Genomic DNA, 22767 nt, shown 5'->3' on the forward strand with positions numbered 1-22767 from the left:
TACTCTTGCACATATGCTTCCGAGGGGCCTCTGTGGTAGGGTGCTCTGGTGAGGAATCGGAAGACAGATATGAGACCTGGTAGTGGACTGCCGCAAGGCTTCATAGAATAGACTGATCCAAAAGGATAGGAAGAGCTGGATCAGGAACCAAGGGCTTTGGGTGGGGAGTGGGCAGGGCCAAGAATATAAGGGAAGCCAGGAAGGGAGATCACTCTATGGCCTCAAAAGCTGAAGCTGAGCAGGGACCCAAAACCACACTGCGGGGAGCCGAGGCATTCAGCCCAGGTTGGTATCAGAACCCATGTCAGCTAGGATCCAATGCCAGAACAAACCATCTAGTGCTGAAGCTCTGAAGGGAAGAGATGGCTCCAACACCTTTGAAGTCGATCCACTACCCCAGATTCGGCACCAATGCTTCGGCTCTGAGATCCTTCCAAATCTGAGGCACTTGGAACCAGTCAGATCAGAGGTGTCGCCAAACCAGATGACCAAGTCTTCAGATTAGACGATGGCATCCCCTGGATGAAACTAAGATTCAGAGACCCCAGGGTCAGATCAGGGTAAGAGTAACTGCTGGTAGAAGGGTAGGATCAAAACTTGCAGATGGCGACAGGGGTTGGAGCAGTGTGAACCCCCCAACTGAATTTGGGTCCTGAGGAACTTCCTCATCGTATCCAGGTGTGCTTCTGTGAGGTTTCTGGTAGACCAGGTTATCTGATGGATGAAGAAGTGGATACAGGCCTGGAGGAGCAGTGCATTACTCTTTCTTGCAGGAATGGAGAACTAAGTCTTGGGGACACTGGCTCCTGGGAGAATCATGGCTACGTATGAGGCAGAACAAAGGATCCGTTGACAATTAGATCTGAAAGGGATGTCAAATCTGATGACCTACATGTCTTGGAAGCTGTAGCTGAAAATGTAACAGAATAGGTAGAGCAATCATGGAAGCACTTCTTAGCCTGCTTGACTTCTTCCCTGGACTTTTTGGTACCCACGCCCCCCCTTATATCTGTCTGAAGATTTTCTGTCAGATGGGGAAGCTTTAGAAGTCAAAGAAGAGAGGAAGAGAGAAGCAGGGATGAGTGTCCTGCAGGAGTTGGGAGAGAGGAATGTGGAGGCAGGGACAGGTCTCCTGCAAGGGCTGGGAGAAGTCCCTTTAGGACTAATTTATTACAATGTTCCGTTAATGCCCATCAGGCCAAAAGCAGTAAAGATGGAGCAGTCTAATTCAAGATGCCCTGCATCCAGACAATACACACACTTTAAATGTGCATCTAAATTTGGGACTTACAGTCCACACATTATTTTGAAGCCAGAGTGTTTCTCAGCCATCCTGTGATGAAAGAAGAAAACACAACACTCACAGAGAAAAATAAACAAAACAATAGCTCCCACAAAATAACAATCAATAATATTAACACTCAAAGAGGGAAAGGAATTATTAGTATAAGACTATTCATTTCTAAACAGAGAGGAGTTCCAATGATGTGGGGAACAGCAGATAAAAAAATAAGGTAAGGAGCTCTGAAAAAAAGGCAAGGTAAGAGAAGAAACAGAGAGGTAATAACCTAGAAAAGAAAACTGCACTTATGCAAGTCACCTGAGAAATGCACCACATCTTACTCTAATGAGCAGCAAACAAGATATGGGGTAATGCTGTGGATAGGAGAGGATAATGGGCAAGAGGAGGAGCCTGAGCTTTGGCTCCTTAAGTCTAGAGTGGCTGAAGACAAATCTGAGGTTGGATCCAAAGTCCTATATTTTGAGGAACCAAAGGAAGAGACATCAGATCATCAGTTTACCAGCATTTGGTTGAGACGGTTTGTTTTGTCAAAACTGGATGAGGGTTTACACAATCACTTGGAAAATGAAAAATCTTACAGATTTCCTGAACCAGCTTACCTCTTATCACATTTTTGATTACCTTTGCAGAAGTGGAGCCAAAAACTAAACCTCTATCCAAAGCAGAATTTAAAATCTCATTTTTCACATCATCTGCGAGGTTCTGACAGCGCAACAAGACCAAACTCCTCAAAACAGTATCAGTGGAAATAGCCCTGGAAGTATCAACTGAATCATGCACCCACTGTAAGTAGTGGCTTGTACAGTGGAAGAAAAATTATTTAAAGCAGATATTTTCTAACAAGATGAAACTGCAAACAAAACATTACTCGTATTCTCACAGTTTGTCAGAATAAGCTTTAACATATGAGCCTGTCAACGCAAAATTCTGAAAATCAAAGTTGCAGATGCACACATTTTTACCCATATATGATAATCTTCCCATCTTTGTCAAAAAGAGTAGGATTGGAATTAACATGTTTAGTGGCAGAAGGACTAACTAAAGCTACAGCTGTTGGGTCAGGTTTGGGAAGAAGGTATACAAACTTAAGACTTATGACTTTATACATTCTCTCTCCCTTTCTGAGGGCAGCAGACTGACTGTCAGGGAAAACTGCAGGTAGGTGTGACACACACACACACACACACACACACACACACACACACACACACACACACACACACACACACACACACACACACACACACACACACACTGCACGAACTGGGAGAATGGGCAAAGGTTCTGGAAACTCCTATAACAGCTTATAGCATTTTCTGAGGGACCGAGAAACAGCAGTGTGCTCCCACTGAAAACACTGCCACATTCTGGAAATAGTCTTATTGAAAGAGAACCCCTCACAGGGACAGTGAGAAATTGAGCACTCCACTGAGTATGAATCAGAAAACTGTATCTGTCCCTTCATCTTCCAGTCCAGATTCAGAATCTTTAATCTCTTCAGGAAAAGAGGTATCCTTCTTTCTTTAACCAGAAGTCACCTTGTAAGAAGGCTCAATAGCCTGAATTAAAACACGAGCCATAACCACTAAACTACTAAGAAAATTTGAGGAGAAACAGAAATATGTTTAGTTTTCTGTTTTTTTTTGACAGAAAAAATGTGGTCAACAATGTTATTAATGGCAGCAGCAGTTTCCTCAGGGATGGGCCGATCATTCTGACAAACAGTGAAGCCTTCCCTGTTCCTTCTCCTAGGACAGACAACAGTGTTTCTCTTTTGCCCACTGACGGGACCCAAACAGCTGCAGAGGATATGATTAACCCCTGATCTATAGTGGCTGAAAGTGCTATACCAGCGGGATCAGAGGTAAATAATGAAAACAGCTAATAATATTTTTGAGGTACAAGGTATGGTCATAGCAGAGTCACCCACCTGTAGGTACAGGCAAACTATTAGCCTGCTGTGGTGGCAAAGGCTGCTTGCTTACTTTTTTTTCTTTTTGTGGCTGGAAAAAGGACAGTGGACTGGTAGTATATTCCATGGTCAAGCTGAAAGTGGTGCCTCTTTCTTGGGGAAAACAAGCAGTAAGCTCCAGTAAAATTTTTAAGTTTTTAAGTCACTTTTTTTTCACAAAAAAAAAAAAAAGTTAAAAAAAGCACTTTAAAACACTTAAGCGGCCTACAAAGTTAAAATAAATACAAAATTCTCCATAGAAAAAATGGTCTTTAATTACTTTAAACAGCTTCTAAAAATTACACCAATTACTTCAAACAACTTTTAAAAATGACAGGGATAAAGTGCACTCCTGTTGTGACAGTCCGTTAAAACACAAACTCCTAGATTAAAAATAACTTTCCTAAAGAGGAAAGTAAATAAAACAACAAATTCTAAAAATGGAAGGTTTTTCCCAAAGGGAACTTATCTGCCCAGCAATAGAACAGCACAAGCCAGCCATCGATCTCTAAAGCCCAAAGAAAAGTGAACTCTTTTGTGACAGGAAGGCTTGGTGCCCACATCTTTCCTTTTTAGTCAGCACAGCTCGAGCTGACTGACAGCTTTTACACTTGGGAACTTGCCCTAAAGCTTTGGAAGCTATCCAGCTGTTATAAACTTGTCAGGATCTAACCCATATAGCTAAAGCAACCGCAGCAGTGATCAATATGATGAAAATCAATGCAGACTGGGTCCAACTAAGTCATCAGGTAATACACCCCAATGGTGTCTTACTACATACACAACCTGATGGTCAACTCTCAACATTCAAAACCTGACGTGGCATGACTCAATGAGCCACCATTATCTGCTACAAGCCAGTTCAACTATACCTGCTGGAGGGACAGTCCTTGGACCGGGTGACTCAGGAGGCTGCTCCCTGGATCAGGATGGCTGGTTCCAGACAAGCATCCAGGAGTTGGAGTGAATCAGCACGTCAAATTGCACCTCCAAGTTGCTTCCCCTGCCCCCTCTTTTCTTCCTCTGAAATGTAAGAGTGGTAAGGACTCCAGCTCTTACTAGATGAGGACGAGTTCAACACTCTACAAAGGCCAGGAGGCTGGATTAACGACTTACCCTTCAGAATAACTGTCCTAACAATGTACTGACCTTTGCTTGGGGCTGTATGCAGAACACTTCACTGGTCCACATGTAAGGGGCTCTTCAGGGACAACGTCTTTTTAGCTATAGTAGAAAACAATGCAGATGTACCAGAATAGACATGGTAAAATCTGTGATTTAATAAAACTCTTAAAAGACAAAACAAACGAAGAGAACGTAGGATAAGCGCTTTCGGTAAAACCTTCTTCAGATCCTTTGTTCACTCCCATCAAGGCAAAACTTTTAAACAGTGTTCAACCCATCATGCTGTTCAGGGGTGGTTTCTCCTCCATGGCTAATGGAGACAGGTCCCTCTGGTGGTAGTCCTCCAAAGTTACAAGTAGCAGGAATTAGTTCTGCTTATTCCCTCTCATGTTTCTACTTTTTATGTTTATGCTACGTTCTTTCAGAATGGGTTTTAGAGGTACCATTACATTAAGGCTCAGTGGTTTATCTGCTCTTGCTTCCATAATCCACTTGGTTTCTTCCACCTCTGTTCTGTTTTCTCATGTCACCTCCCCTTGGGCTTTCGTTCATCTTCATTAGAGCCATAAATTTGAAACTGTGATTTTCTTCCACCCTAATATGCTGATACAGGAAATTTGTAGTTATTTGTTATGTCTGATAGATGGCGTAAAATCCGTTCCTTAAAAGCCCTATTTGTTTTACCTGTATAGTAGGAAGAGCATGCCTCGCATATGGCTAAATATACAATGTTCTTGCTGGTACATGTGGCATAACCTTGAAAGGAATAACTCTTGGTGACTGGGTATTCAAATATATTATGTGTCCTCATAAAAGGGCAGGCTTTGCAAAAACTACATTTCCAGGTACCTTTACGTTGGCTCCATATACTACATCTGCTAATAGTAAGGCCATCATGTTGACACAATAAGGGCTTCAGATTACTCTTCTTCCAAAATGCAAGCTAGGTTTATCCCCAACTGTATTTCATAATTTCTCATCCAAAGTTAGGACTGGCCAAAACTTCCTAATAGTATTACAGATGAATCCATTATCCATGCTGTAAGTCAGTGCGCATCTCAAATTAGCTGAAGGCTTATTATCTTGTGGTTGTCTGGTCTCTTCACACCTCCTATTATAATATAGGGGATACCACTTCTGAGTTGCATGGCTTCTTCTCTACTCATTCTGGTATCTTCTTCCTTGTATCTTCTTCCCTTAAGGGTGTTCACAAGAGTTTCTTCTTCTTTTAAGATGTCGTCATCCCTACAACATAATTTGGAGATACGTGTGTGACCTGATTTCCCACTAAATTCCAAAAGATGCGTCTAGGGTGCATGCTGGTCTGATGAAGCAAATGGTTTTGCCATGTAGGTTTCCTGAAAATCATGGTTTCTATCTCTTTACCCAGGGTCAGGCAAAGTTTCACATCAAGGAACTCTATTTCCCTTTCGGAGAATTTTAAGTCAAATCTCAAAAAACTGGTTGTGTGAGAGAGAAACGTGACAAATGCCCATAGACTAGTGGCATCTCCTTTCCATAGGAGAAAGACATCATCCAGAAATATCATGTAGAAAATTATTGATCTTTCCACAAGTTGCGTACCTCTACATTCCATTCTCTCCCCCATTGCGTCAAGACTATATCAAATAACTGTTGGCACATGGGGTGCCTATGGCAACCCCCCATTTTTGCCAATAGTGAGTGTCGCCATACAGGAAAATGTTGCCCTCCAATACTAGTTCTAACAGAGTACAAAGGAGATTAACATCCAAAACTTCACTGCCAGCAAATCTCCTGACTGCTTCAATTCCATAATTATTCAGAATGACCGTAAAAAGACTTTGCACATCCAGTGTGACTAATAATCCTTCTTCCTGGGTTCTCATTTCCATTTTCTCAAACAAGAGACCTAAGAAGTATGCCATGTCCTTCAGAACCGTAGTGGCCTTTGATAGGACCTTCTTTAATTCAGCTTCCAAGAACACTGATAGCGGCTCAGCCAGCCCCTTCCCGAAACAATGGGTCACATAAGTGGATCCTTCAAGTTCTTACATATTTTTGGCAGTCCACTAATGGTAAGTGTTACAGAATGGGCTACTATCGAAATAGTTGAAGCTTGTTCGTAATACTCCTCATCATAAGGAGATCATATAGCGTGTCACGCACACCATTAATCAGACTCATCAGATCTATCTTGTTCAATTTTTGATAGGTCCCTCTATCACGCAAGTCTCTCATCTTGGTGCTACAGAACTCAGAATCCATTACCACTATTGTACCTCCCTTGTCTGCTGGTTTAATGACAATGTCTTTTCTCCCCAGCAATTCTTTGAGTACTTGGTATTCACTTTGGGTCAGGTTATGGAGTTGATTACTCTTAGATTGTGACCTATGTTTTGCCACCTCTTCTTCACAAAGGTGAATAAACATATCCACCATAGGATGGTACAGTGGCACGAAAGTGCTTGGTTTTTTAGAAAGATAAGCTTTTTCCTTATTGTTGCCAAAAATGTGTTTGAGGGTGATATTCCTCCCAAAACATTTCATATCTGTCACAAATTCTTTCAGTGGTGATCTAATGGAGGGGATAAAGGAAAGACCCCTCTCTAAGACAGAAATCTGAGTCGCTGTTAGAGCACTCTTAGAGATGTTGAAGACGGAGGAATCAGTCAATTTTCTTTAATTATAGCATTTTGCGTTTTTTCCTTTCCCTGCTGTCTGATCTCGGCATGCGTATGTTGCTCCTCTGTAATAAAAAAAGGGAGATTTTGTAGATAGGTAAGTGCTGAACCCCTTCTTTGAGTCTAGTGGCTACTGAAGTAGTTTCCATATGAAAAATGTCTTCTTTAGGTGTGGATGTTTCAGTTCCCTTTTCTTTATTAGAATCATGTTCTTCCTGACTTAAAGTCAGGGAGTTAACATCCAGATTTGTTCCCCTATGGGTCGTTGGTGTAACTGCAGCCATGTCACTAGTACTTTCCTTTAAGTTAGCTTCTAAGTTAGGTATTTCAAAATGTCCAGTTTCAGGCATTGTTAGCTGTGTATTCTCAACTGCTCGGTTCACCTTGACTTTATTAACTTTTTTATTAGTATCTAATGCAGTTTCCCTTCCATTAGTCTTCCGTTCTTTTGGGCAATTAAAGAGATTGCCTTCCTTGTAATCATTGAAGTCTCTAGTTAGTTTGTGGCTTTTAATACTTTTTAATTTGTTGTCATAGGCATCAGTTCTGCTTTGTGCATTCTCTAGTTTAGAAAAGCAAGACTCAGATAAATTCATACGCTCGAGTTCTTCCTGTTTCAGCTTAATTAGCTCCACTACTTCATCTTCCTGCTGTTTGAAGAACTCTATTAAAAGCTTCATGTATTTGAAGCTCGTTTCTATATTTATTGCCTGCCACTTAGCCAAAAGTGAAAAGTGTTACCACAGCTCGCCATGCATCTAATGCGTAGGCCCGAGGTATTACTTGATGGTGTACGCACGCTTCCATATGGAAGTGTTGCCATTGAAGATGTTTTAGTCTGTATGCTACATTCTCAACTTCATGGTAAACAGCATCAAAGTCTTCATTTACAGACATATTTAAAGGTTGGAAATTGCCTGTAGCATTTAAGCCAATTCCCAAAAGTTGATTTGTTAAACCTGTTACAAGGTTTGTTACTGTTTTTGAAGCCATTCATCTCAAAAGGAACACTTGCCTGTTTCTGAAACTGCAGTGAACAGCAGTGGTGCTATGTGCAGTGTGTAAATCAACTCAGCACAAATGAAACAAAAAATAAGTACACCCTGCTGAAGGTAGTCTTGCCAAAAAAGACACAATAAAATGTGTGTGCCCTTTTATATGGACACAATATATTTGAACACCCAGTCACCAAGAAGAGTTATTCCTTTCATGGTTATGCCACATGTACCAGCAAGAACATTATATATTTAGCCATATGCGAGGCATGCTCTTCCTACTATGTAGGTAAAACAAATAGGGCTTTTAAGGAATAGATTTTACGCCATCTATCAGACATAAGAAATTAAGTAGCTACAAATGCCCTGTATCAGCATATCGGGGGGGAAGAAAATCACAGTTTCAAATTTATGGCTCTAATGAAGCTGAACAAAAACCCAAGGGGAAGTGAAATGAGAAACAGAACAGAGGTGGAAGAAACCAAGCGGATTATGGAATTAAGAGCAGATAAACCATCGGGCCTTAATGGAATGGTACCTCTAAAACCCATTCTGAAAGAACATAACAAACATAAAAAATAGAAACAGGAAGAGGGAATAAGCAGAACTTATTCCTGCTACTTGTTACTTTGGAGGACTACCACCAGAGGGACCTGTCTCCATTAGCCGTGGAAGAGGAACCATCCCTGAACAGCATGATTGGATGAACACTGTTTAAAAGTTTTGCCTTGATGGGAGTGAACAAAGGATCTGAAAAAGGTTTTTCCAAAAGTGCTTATCCTACGTTCTCTTAGTTTGTTTGGCCTTTTAAGAGTCTTATTAAATCACAGATTTTTATCGTGTGTATGGTGGTACATCTGCATTGTTTTCTGCTTTGGTTCTTTTTTAGTGGGACTACCTTCAAGCAGGGTATACTTATTTTTTGTTTCATCTTATTAGCTATAAGGTGGGACAACATTTTCTCTGTATGGTCCATTTGAGTGGAAGGGCTGAAACACTGACAGCCCCCCCCCCCCCAAACTGTGCTAATCCAGGAGACAAAAAAGGCAATACTGGTGTAGGTCACAGTCTGTAATATGATGGACATTTTGATGGCTTAATAGATATGTGAGCACAGGATTTTCTTCTCATACCAGCAAAGATTGCCACCCAAACTGTGCACAACAAAAAAGGTGTTTATGTATCTAGCTGGTCAAGGCACAGCATGAGTTAGAATCCTCCAAATTTTTATTAGAATTAGAACTTCTTGAGAAGAACCCATCCAGTAACCTATCAAGAGTTTAGTAAACGTTAAATGTTAAAGATTCTATACATGGTGCTCTTGGAGTAAAACTGTCCAGCATTAGCTCTCCATACCTTCCCTAGCTGATGATAATTTTAAGATACTGTACTTGGCATCTTTGAAACAAAACAATTACTATAACCTCCCTCCTCCTAGCTGATAAAAACATTTAAATTAATTTTGTAATCACTGCCTTTGAAAAAGAAACTCTCTCAACCAGTTGTTGCTCAAAACAAGTAAATATCACAAGTTAAAGTGGATTATTCACTACCATTTAAGGTCACAACACTACTGGTCGCTGCAAGAGACAACAGTTTCTTACAGTCAGCATTCCAATACAGAGGCATATCACGTTGAGGTTTCAAGGTGATTAGAAATATAAATGAAGACAGTGAATTAGTACTTCAAAGGAGACTACAACAAACATAAATAAAACTTTAAATTGGCATGAATTTTAAAAGTAATATCACTCCAAATACCAAATGTTGTACACTACAAATTTAGCAGACACTACTGAGTATCATTTTAGTCTACTTAACATATAAACTATAAAAATTATATTTATACCTTTAAAATATACTACTTTTCACTATATGTGTGTAACCGACAATATCAGGTGGACTACACTTAAATTACCTTGGCCTCAAATCAATCTTGCCCGTACCTTTGCATCTTCTGCTGCTAAACGGTCCAAGGCTTCTGTATCAAAGGCAATACCACGTTCTTCCAACATCAATCCAATAAGATCTAGTGGAAATCCTAGATTTCTGTGCAAGGACCAAGCCACATCCACTGCAAAAATGTTGATTCAAAAACTTAAAATTTAGGGTAAAAGTTTAGATCTCTGTGAAAAGTGCTGTCAGTATCAATACAGGTGACATAACAAGTAAAATACAGACGGCTGCAAGCAAATCTATACCAAATACTGACATTAGAAAGGCCACATTTCACATTTTTTTAAATAAAACCAACACTACAGCAAAGAACATTGATTCTGTGTCAGCAATCATTTTGCAGAGAACACAAGGATTTCAATAGGCTTAGGAACACTTTTTATACATGTAAGATGGCAAGTGCAAAATATGCAAAAGTTTCTACCTGAAAACACAATTTCCTAATAATTGAATCTGAATTAATATGTTGGGATTATGCCCCTCTAACTGCACCTTGTCTACTTGTCATTTATAATTGCAACTTCATGTTCCCGTTACCAGTAAACATTTGCCCCATAGTATGGTAGGTGGCTTTCCCATTTCCCACCAGAGAAATAGCACCGACCTATTGTGCCCCACAGCTACAAAATCACCACCCGCAATACTGACAGTAACTTTATGTGTTTGTTTTCCCTTAACCCCTACATTCTTCCTCTGAACCCAGCTGTATCTACATGTCATAGCAAAAAAAGCATATCCGCATTTGACACTTCCCCTACTCACCTCTGCCATCAACTACAAAGTGAAGAATCATTGTAATGTCACAATCTTGTTATGCACTCATTCAAGCAGTTAATGTACCTTGCTAACATCATCTGCCAAGTACATCACCAACAAGGCACATTTTCCATTCTGGCCACACCTGCAGACTTTCATTACTCCGCTTAATTTACAGAATGAATTCCAGTCTAACACTATGAAACTGCTTTTTGACAACACAGCACAAACTGTTCTGGATTAAGGCATAGAAAAATTACTAAGAATTACTACTTTAAAATGTGGTATTGCACACTTGTATAATGCACTCTCTCACTCAACATACAAGATATGCAAATAATTCCCATGGAGTATTAAAAATGTAAATACTCAGCATCTGAATATACACTCCCCTGAAAAACAACCAATCTGCTATGAAAGACATACTGTACTGGGCTTCTACCCTCATCTCCCAAGAAACTATTATCCTTGTAGATGAAACAGTAACAGGGCTAATTCTAATCTCAGGTCATGCTGCAATCCAAATAAATCTTGACTGAACAAAACAGCCAATGGCGGCGCAATACTAGACTGAATACTAACCACTAACCCAGAAAATTATAATGAGAACCTACCAGACACCCTCAGTGATCATCACCCAACCTATGACATCTGCCAAGACTAAACAAATTCAACCCATTTGCACAAAACTGTTAGAAACCTCCTAAACGTCAACCTAAACACTTTATGAATACCCTAAAACAATTATCTTGGTCTGAAATTAAAGTCATTTCTCAAGACAATGAAGTGAATTAATTTAACAACTTTTTCTCCACCCTAAATAAACAAGCTCCAGCCAGAATAAAATGTGTCACAACAAACCCTGCCTGACAGTGATCACAAAGCACAAAACAAATAGCGACAAATAGGGATAAAGCCTGGAAAGCCGAGCATACCAAGAAATCTTTTAATCACCAAAAGTGCAGAGAGTCCTGCAACCTAGCTAAAAAGATAACGTATACTGACAAAAAATTCTACCTCAACCCGCAAAATAACCAATGCAACCCTTGCAAGTTCTGGTCAACAGTTAATCTTCTAAAGACAGGTAAACCAACACAACCAAGTCCCTTATTAAATGACACAAGCCTATAACATAGCTAACATATTCAATGACTATTGCATCAATATATTAAAATCCCTCAGAAAGAACATCCCTCACACAGATCCCACCCATCCCACACTCATAACCTTGTCATATCCCACCCCCCTTCAATCTCAAATCAGTACCAACCAGCTATATTAGAAAACTGCTGACAAAGCATAAAAACCTACAACCCTAGCAGTCAACAATCTCCAAACAAAATACCTATGCAAAAGCCATTGAAGCCCTAGACTACCCCCATCAGTATTCTCATCAACTGATCATTAAAAGAGCCATATGGCTCGCTTTCAAGGAAAAAGTCCATAATCTTACCCCTCCACAAAGTAAACTATAGCTATAAAATATCAAATTACAGACACATTGTGCGCTCCTTCCATAATCCAAAATCCTTGAAAGATGTGTCGACTCTCAGCTCTTTCCCTATCTATTAGGCAACAATTTACTATCTCATACTCAACATGGCTTTCGCTCCTTCCAAAGGACTGCCACTGAACTGCTCTCCTTCCTTCACGCCATAAATCACAGGAATTACAATAGACTCATATCTGTTATATCCTTAGATCTCTCCAAAGCATTAATACACTGTCCCTCATAAAAACCACCTACAAAACATATCCACTCTAGGACATCCACACTCTGCAATCACTTGGTTTGAAAGCTACCTCAGCAACAGAACTTAATTTGCCAAGTGGCAAATCAGCTCTCACCCTACCAATCAGTCACAGTGTTACATAAGGCTCAATCCTTGTCCCTCTACTATTTAACATATTTATAAAGAGCTGCACTCAGTGTCTTATCCCTTCATACTCAACATTCATCTGGTCAACTACAAACCTCAATGATCTACAATCAATTCAATAATTCATTCTCAAACACAAAAAATGTCTCAACAATTTCCAACTAATACTTAATGAAAAAAAAAAAAAATATATATATATAGAACTGATGCTATGCCTTTCCCACATATCTAGCCAAAGTGAATCAACCTATCAGAATCACTTCACTCCAAAATACTTCTACAGAATCTGTTCACAACACAAAACTACTGGATGGCACAGCTGAAAACAAGCTAACATTTGACTCTCCTATTCAAAACCCTACCAAAAAAAAAAAATCCTCAGTAATCCATGTACAGCAAACCCCTTCCTCCCACTGAAAACTACACCTGCAGCTTACCTTCTGCTAAGTCCATTATATGCTGGTACCATATTCTCTCACCTATATGCCACTCAACTAATAACACTGCAACAATTCTATAACAAAACAGCCATGTTCACAGAACATCTCCCCAGTGAGACTCACCACTGCATCGCCCAACAAAACTAAATTGGTTAAATCTTCCTAATCATTTAAACCTTACCCAAATGAAAGTTGCCCATAACATCTTCTATCAAATGCAAAAATAAATTTTTAATCAAGCCCCACTAGAGTGATGCATTCCTCTTTCCTTGAGATCTGAGACCTCGGGACAAGTGTTTATCATTACAGTTCACAACTTCCATGGCGCTGCACTTTATTCCTGCAAAATAAAGTCTGATTTTGCTACAGGGTGAATTCCAGAGTTACCAACATCCCACTCTAGCTTTAAAAGTAAGGTAAAAATAAACCCCTTTATACAGCAGTTAGCTGTAACTGCTATACACTCTATTCCAAAAAAATATATAAAATCATCTACCAACCTCCCCCACTAAACCACCATACCCACCCCTTCCATTTCAGTCTAACTTCACTTTTCCATCACTTATCTCACTTTGCTTACCTAATGGAAACCATATACCCACTAATCATAACCATCCCTTCTTTCTGACTACCTGCTCTCTTCATGCAGCAACCTATATAATTAACTTGTTCTACAATTCTCTAAAAATCATATATTGCCCTATCAATAAACATAACACCTGTTGATTATAATATCTGCTAAAGATGATTTACAGTAATGAATGTAAATAAATATTTATCCTGATATTAATATTGTATGCCAAATAATATCCTATACTTTACATTACTTATACTAAATCTCTTGTAAACTGAAGCTTTTCTCCCCAGAGCTCTAATGAAAAGAAATTTACAGCGACAACCTAGCTGGATTTTTCCAATAAACAAAACAAATAAATACCTGAAGCCATTAGCTAAATTAACAGACCAACAGGTTCACTATTATAGGTTCGTACCAGGCTAGCTTTTAGTAAATGGATGCATTGGCTAGCTATTTTGACCAGCAGATCTCTGCCCTTAAAATGCAGGCCTTATAAGAAAAGACACTTTAAAGTACTCAAGGACAAATCACTGCACTCTTACAATCTACCTCTCTGGTTGGTTAATCCAGCATATTTTACATTTGCTACATTCAATAACCCCATCAATGCTGTGTGTGTACTTCTCTCTACATTTTGAACCACTTTGGGCCCCTTTTTGTACTCTACTGCTTTCACTCCATACATGTTCCGTTTAAAAAAAAGATAATAAGCCACATTAAAAAAGATCTTTGATGACTTTCAACAGTTTCATTCACTGAATGGTCAATATTTTACATTTTTACCACACTTTGCCCCTAATGACTGCTAATGATCATCGCCCTCCTAGCCAATTAACCCATTCATTCTCCACCCCCAGGGATGAGAGTCAATGGGGAGATGCGATCATTGAGGCAGCCATCAAGGGTGGATTTTTTTTCTTACTTTTAGCCCCAACTTTCAAGCTCATACTAATCTCAGTGTGAGGCAAGGGATGCTCCCTACAACCAACCCCACTCTTATACCAATACATGAGAGGTAGTTTCCTTGGTCTCTACAAAGGAAACTGCACCAGCTCAGTGTGCCTGAGTGTATGCAACCCTCCATGCACCCCTTCATTCCTCACCATCCCTGCCCGAATCCTCCAGTGCCCAGACTGCTAAATGAACCCAGATCATCTGGGTCACATTCGGGGCATCATTCCTCCAAGCTAGCAAGCCAGGCCTGAAGTACTCATTTTTTTTATTAATATTACACTAGTGATACCTGCAGTGACTGGCTTTTATCTTAAAAGATGTCTTGTTCCCTCTTTAAAATATGATATCCCGACAGAAAACAAAAAGACCATTCTACACTTGTGGCTTTTATCTTAAAAGCTGTCTTGTTCCCTCTTTAAAATATAACATCCAGACAGAAAAAAATGATCAGAAAATGAAAAGCGTACGCATCAGTACAAGATGATGGACTGGGATGCAGAAAGAGGAAAACTATTTTCTTCCCAGAAATGTGCAGCCTTCCAGCTAGTCTGCTCACAAAAAAGCAAACAATCAAGGACACTTTCAGATGCCAAATGCCTATTAAAAGCTATGTTCTTTAATCTGAGGGAAAGATGATATTCAAATGAGGGGTTTATCTCAGAGAACTTCCCAGCAACATAAAATCTTCCCTAGATATTTTTTTAAAGAAATGAAGCATCACTGTTGGGCCTTTGGAACATGCCTAAATACTACTACAACACTTCTAACACTTAGGCCTAATCCAGTTCATCGCCCAGAAGGTTTTGTATCTTGGCCAGATGTATAGCCCAAACAGCAAAGTTTACAAAAGCTCTTCTTGCTGTGAATGGCAGCTATATAAAGGTGATGTTTTGTTGCAAAACAGTAAACAGTTTCCATGCTGGGGTGGTAAAGGCATTCATCTGTCAGTTGCCCAACATCTCAGTACCAGCATTTAGGACACAGATGACTTCTGTTATAGCACCACCACTAAAATGTAATTGAGATTCTAGTGAAATGTTTCAAGTGCAGCCACGGTGGTGCAGCAGTTAGCGTTGCCGCCTCACAGCAAGAGGTTCTCCGGTTCGATTCTCGGCTGGGGTGCCTTCTGTGCGGAGTCTGCATGTTGTCCCTGTGGTCGCGTGGGTTTCCACCGGGTGCTCCAGTTTCCTCCCACATCCCAAAGACATGCAGTAGGTGGATTGGACACTCTAAATTGGCCACAGGTGTGAGTGTGTGCATGTGTGCGCCTTCTGTGGAAGCTTGGGTGCCGGGCTGGCAACTCAACACTGTAAAACTCCACTGCCAATCATGAGAGGACAAATGCTCCGCTGTGGCGACTCCTGACCGGGAAAAGCCGAAAGAAGAAGATTCTTGTGAAATGTTTCAGAACAGCAAGGTGGGTAGCATTTTACTTTTTGACATAAAACAGGCTTTACGTTGTATAGGGCTGTTTATGGTATGTGTGGCAGTGGCCTCAGAAAAGAAAAACATACATTTAATAAAAACTGTGATGAGTTTGTTACCCTTGCCATTCTGGACAGCCCACAGCAGCAGTGCATCAATGTCCCACATGTTAAGTTTAGTAGAACAGGAGGACATGGAATGTAGACAATGCTATAAGCAATTTTACTAACACCAGTCTGCAGACACAAAGGTTCAAATTCTGTTTCTACTCTGCCTGCCCCGCCCCCCCCCCACCCACATCACCTTCCCTAGCCAATCACTTTAGCATGTATGCAGGGACAGCTAAGTGCTGAAGGCACTGCAAAGTTGGCAGTAGCAGGAAGCTTCTAAAAATTGTTTAACCACAGGCTATCATTTCAGTTGAATTCTGTGTAGAGAATTCTAACTGTAGAAAAGTGTGCTTAGAATTCTGCTGTTAAAATTGTATCTACATAATTCTATCTGAAGAATTGCATCTTTTAGAATTTTGTGGAATTGTACATACAGAATAACATGCTTAGCAGTAAAATGCTAGGTTTAAAATTCTGTAGAATTCTGTTTAAAATTCAGTGTTTAAAACAGTGTTTGTAGGGTGCAGCGTGTGAAATTCTAAACAGAATTCTACTGGTAGAATTCTAAAAATGGAGCACTGAACACAGTTCTGCAAACAGAATCATATACTCATGAAGCTACAGATAAAATTCTAGTTACAATAGTCTACACAGAAAATATTAAGACACAGAATTATGCAGACTACTAAAGAAAGTATTCTATTAAGATGATGATAATACACATTCACCACAGAACTCTAAAGCTAGAATTCTACAAATATAATTTTGTCAACAGAATTCTATCTATAGATGGAACACTAAAAAATGATTATACAAACAGGACTATTAAACACAAAATTCTACAGAAAGGATTTTAAGTACCGGGTCCTACAAATGAATTTAACCAATAAAATTATGCAGACAGAATTTTAAACAATGAATTATAGAAAAAAGATACCCAAAAGAAATAATTCTATAGGAATGATTCAGTTGAAAAAAATGATAAATACACAATTACACAACAGAAAATATACAGAATCAAATAGCTAGAATTTTACAGAAACAATTCTACACAGAGGAGTCTACAGATCAAATTATAAGTATACAATTATAATTAAACATATAATTCAGTGAATACAATTCTAAAAACAGTTGCATAAAGCTGTAGATAAAGAATTTAACGTACACACCTCTGTGGTGTGGTTTCTATAGACAGAATTTTGCAGATAGAGTTCTACAGGTAAAATTTCAAACACAGAATTCTGTAGATATAATTCCACCCATAGAATTATGCAGTCAGAATTCTAAACAATTCTACAGATAAAACTCTGTAGAAAGAATTTAACAGAGAAAATTCTAAACAAAATTGCACACATTTTAAACACAAGTTTCTATATATGAAATTATACTTAAAAGAATTTTACAAACAGAATTATATCCACCAAATTCAACAAATACAATTTTTAACAGACTTCCACAGAAGAAATATTAATTACAGAATTCTCCAGACAGAATTATAAACTCCAAAAAAAAAAAAAAAAAATATGAACTCACAAAATTCTACAGACAGAACTCTATACACAGAATTCTAAGGATAGCATTGTACTGGTAGAATTCTAACTAAAAGCACTAGAGAAAGAACTGCACACAAAGAATCCTCCTGAATTTAGAATTCTGCTAAATTCTAGCTTCCAAACACAGACCCTGGGATTCAATAAACTCCATGTAGGCTTCACATGTAGCCTACATGGAGTTTGTGTGTTTGTGCAATGATGCACAGTGAGCAACACCACTAATTACATAGTCAAGCCATGCACCATGCTTAAACATAAACAAGCATGGTTTTGTGACTCGCAACAGTGTTACCAGACAGGAAACCATGTAAAGCAACACAAATAGCAAACCTGGTTACCTCAGGGCAAAGTAGGTTAGCAGGATTGCACAGAATGCAACAATGATTACCAGGGCTTAACATATAGTTATGCTTATGGCCTAAACACAGTACAAGACAGTGCATACAGTGCAGAGTATTGTGAAATCCCATTCCTGGCATTCTGTATAAAAGTTGTGTAAATGATCTGTAAGGATACATGGACTGTCATGTAAAATAAAAAGTCAGAGGAAGTGTGTGTACCGAATAGGGACACACATGAATTGCATGAATGAACACAGGGAAAGACGACACGTAAAACATCCTAATGATCAGCAGATGAGGGCATGTCAGTGGAAGACTGTTGTAGCAGGAACACCAATCACATATTAATATTGCACAGTAACTGCACAGTGAAAATGGGTACTACTTAACTGTCACACAAGGTGACAATGCAGAAAATGTCTTTGTGAGATATGCATCCTTACATGAACAATGCACTGGACATCAGGGATGTTATATACAATTGAGGTAGACTGCATATTGTGAAGCTGTGCAAATTGATTTGCCTGAATAGAAGTGTAATCTCAGCAGAGGTCTCCAACAAGCATACACAGTTACAGGCTCATGGGCAACAGTAAAAGAAGCATGGACAATATCAGAATACCATCACCAGTAATCCTATGTCTCTGACCTAACATATGTGATTCTGAGTGATCAGAGATGGTTCTGCACAAACTATTAAAACATGTCATCAATCTATGAGGGTAATCACGCACACTGTCCTGACACTAACATCCACTGGAGGTGTCAAGAGGGACATTATGACCAATACAGGTAGCTGACTGGTGTGCATGGCACAAATATATGCATATATAACTATATATAACTCTATATATATATAAATATATATATATATATATATATATATATATATATATATATATATATATATATATATATATATATATATATATATATATATATATATACACACACACACACACACACACACATATATATATATATATATATATATATATATATGAATGTAACCAATGCCAATGTTATCATACAGCTATGTATGTACTGTATGACACCACCAATCCCAGCCAGTAACCAGAAAAAAATTCTGCAAAATTCTGCAGCTTCAAGCACAATCTCTTTTATTAAAATCCACAGTACACACAGTATCTCCTCTAGCACCTTGGCTATAAAAAGCCTTTACAGAGTATACCATAACTTGACACCAAGTAACTTGCATACAAAACAAATTAGCTCATAAAACAATTATTCACTTAAAAAGATTAAGAACTTTGGATTAATTTAAATACACAAATTCACATTAAGCATTTCCAGTGCAAGTCCCTGTTAAGTCACCCTGGACTTAACGTTTTGTATTTTAAAATAAAAATAGCCTTTTTTTTCTTCCTTAGATCAGTTTTAATACCTACTGGGGTTCTATATTTGCCATTTAAATGTTCTAAAACTGTGGCTTGTAAATCATTTGGGTCCCCATTATGACAAATTAAAATATTCTGCCAAAGGGCTGAAATAACTATTTTTCTTGATATCCTTGATATGCTCCATTTAGTCTGGTAGCAAAACTTCTCTTGCTCTCCACTATATAATACAAGCCACAGGAACACTTCAGCCCACAGACTATTCTTTCACTTGTACAACTAAACACCCCCCCCATGTATCCAAGGATTTTCCATTTATACTGGGAAAATTATTTATCACATATTGGCAAACTGCACAACCCCCAGGGAAAGGTGCCACTAAGGGCTGGATCAGTCGCTCTCTCCCAATTAGTCTCCTAAATTTACCATGGAGCAGAAAGTCTTTAAGACTTCTACCTCTACTGTAGGAGAAATTCAATTTAATGTCCTTTAAAAAAATGTCCCTTTTAACAAAATTCCAAAAATATTTAATATTTTCTAATGTCTTCGAAAAAACAGTATATTTGGACACACACTATATATTTTTTCTATCTTCTCCGACTTCATTACCATGGATTATAATGTTCCATTTGATCATCTCTGCAGCTTTTATCATGATCTCTGACCCTGCAGTAACTTTCCTTAACTATTTCCTCTTGGTATCCCCTCTGTATAAACATGTCCTTGATTTTATTCATTTCTCTATCACAATCTTGTTTTTCACTACATAATCTTCTAGTTCTTAAAATTTTCCCATATGGAATAGCAACTATAGTATGAGGGGGGGGGGGGTGACAACTGGTTCCATGCAACATATGATTCTGTTGACCTAATTTTCTAAAAATATTGTTTTTTAGTTTCCCATTCTTTAATCCTTCTATTGTTATATCCAAATAATTGACCTTAGTGCCTTTCTGTAGGCCATCAAATTGAATCCCAAACCTATTATGTAAATTCAATATAAATTGTTCTGCTACTTCATAACCCCCCTTAGAAATGAAAATCAAGTAGTCAATACACCTGAAGTACATAACCACACATTTTCTATAAAAAAAAAAAAAAAAAAAAAAAATCACTTCTATAAATGTATAGGCTTTCGAAAAAACCCATAAAAGGTTGGCATATGTGAGAGCAAAAGGTGCCCCTCCTACAGCAGTTCCACTCCTTTGCTGGTAAAGGCATCCATCAAATTCAAACATATTATTTTCTAAACGGAACATGATTAATTTCAGCACATACTGTGCCCTTGGACTAGCACCCAGAAAAAAATCCACAGCTTCAATACCATCCTTATGTCTGATGTTGGTATATAAGCTGACCACATCTACCACTAGGAAATACATGTCCTTATCCCACTGTATGAACTTAATCTTGTCCAGAAAATCAAAAGTATCCTGGATGTAAGATGGCAATTTTACTACTTCTGAAATTAGGTACTTGGTGCAAAAAGCATGCCAAATTATGGGTGAAATACCGCATGCCGAAACAATCGGTCGACCTCGGGGATTTCTTAGAAGCTTGTGGTATTTTGGGCACACAAAAAACTGCCATTGTATTATCCATGCTTTAAAATTTATACTGAGCATCTCCCTGTCCAAAATAGTGTAACCTCACACCTTTATTTATCAATGCATCATTATTCCCTTAATGCTCTATGATATTCACTTATTTCCATTTTTTGAACACCATCCTCATTACGTAAATGTTGATAACACATCCAAATATTGTGTAAAATGTAACACTACAAGTTTGTCCCCTTTGTCGGCCACCTTAAACACCAGTTCATTCCTATTACTCAGGTTTTTCAAAACTTGCCACTCTTCTTTGTTCATATTATATTCAATATTGCTTTTATAAAATTTATAACACTCTTTCTCAACTGCATAATTCAACATGCTGTTAAATTGCTCAATCTTATAATTTTTAAATGGGGGAATAAAATTACTCTTATATGTAATACCAATGGTATCAAAGGGACAATATGCATTTAGTTCTAGGTCTGAACTACATGAAAAAAAACTTTCTTCACTACTAACAGAATCATCTGTATTTCTTACATCATCTACATTTGTAATGGTATCATTTTTAAAAAAGTCAAGCAAATGTAGTTTGCAGATTAATCTAAAAACCTCCCATTTGATTTCATGCAGTCTTGGGAGAACAGTCAGAATTAATTTTAAACCTTTCTTTAAAATATTTCTTTCAATCGCATTGATTTCACACCCTGACAAATTCACAACATATTCATAGTTACACAAACTAATAATGCTTTCAAGTCCACACAAATCTTGTTCATCTACCTTGTTTGTTAACACTTGAAGTATAGGAATATTGTCCATACCAAATTCTCTTATTATTCTGTTGCTGTCCCTGTTGTTCACGAAAACCTTTGTCTATTTACTGCTGATTATTAGCTCTGGGAAGATGCGGCAATTCGTTGCCATCTTCTCCTTCACCTTCAGTGGAAGCAGCCCCACTTTCAGCTGATGTATAGAAATGCTGATGTGGTCCAGTGTCTTCTGAACCCTCCTGGAATCTCACACATTGCTTTTTAGTTGTAGGGTTATTCGACAAAATGAACACTTTCTTATGTTCATAATCATGAAGATCTCTTATCTAGTCCTTTTTCTATCCACCAACTCCTTTTCATAACAGGCTAATTTCTCATTAACCCCCTGTAGATATGAATCAACAGCTTCATGATTGGTTTTACTAAGAATGTCCTGGCAGATTTTTTTGGCTTCTTCCTTGAGCTATGTATGTACTGTGTGCATTACTGGAACAGGTATCACACATCATCTGGTGCAACACACCTTGATGGGAGTTCTGCATCACCAGAAGGTGTAATGTTTACGCAACAAAAAGAATACGTGGGTATGGCTGATAAGATGTGTGACAGCTCACTGTGGCAAAGGTGTTACACTTCAGTTACACATCACTGGAAGATGTGCAGGGAGATGCATGAAGAAGGATGCACTGAACTCATTTACCAGTGATATGAAGGCTGTGAACTGTGGAGGGAGGTATTACGCCCTTTGATGTGGATGTCCTTTACATACTCAGTAGCTGTGTTACATACAAGGGAGTAGTCAGCACTGTGGACACATGCTGATGGATGTTCCATACACCATCTTCAAAGGACACAGGTCACATATCACTTGATCTGCTTACAGGGTGTGATGTCTACATTATCCTTGGGTTGTGCATTTGTTTTCATGACTTAAATCCTCCTAGGTTTTTGTTTCATCACATGGTTGTGGCAGCAGTCTTTGGTGTGTGTTGATGCTGTCTGTATTACACTAATATCACAGTTGGAGTCAATGACTGCCCATAATATGCAG

The 22767-nt window shown here is 38.6% G+C and overlaps 1 protein-coding gene across 2 annotated transcripts in view; it reads right to left on the bottom strand.

Moving 5' to 3' along the window:
* Positions 1-22767, bottom strand: part of AARS2 (alanyl-tRNA synthetase 2, mitochondrial) — a 1016815-nt gene that overhangs the window by 556838 nt on the left and 437210 nt on the right. For both annotated transcript variants that reach the window (XM_044060935.1, XM_044060942.1), the window contains one exon: positions 9984-10111. In XM_044060935.1, coding sequence (XP_043916870.1) covers positions 9984-10111 — 128 coding nt within the window. The remainder of the gene's footprint in view (positions 1-9983; positions 10112-22767) is intronic.

This window comes from Protopterus annectens, chromosome 1.part0 (assembly GCF_019279795.1).
Source record: "Protopterus annectens isolate FY-2018-M chromosome 1.part0, PAN1.0, whole genome shotgun sequence".
Lineage (NCBI taxonomy): Eukaryota > Metazoa > Chordata > Ceratodontiformes > Protopteridae > Protopterus > Protopterus annectens.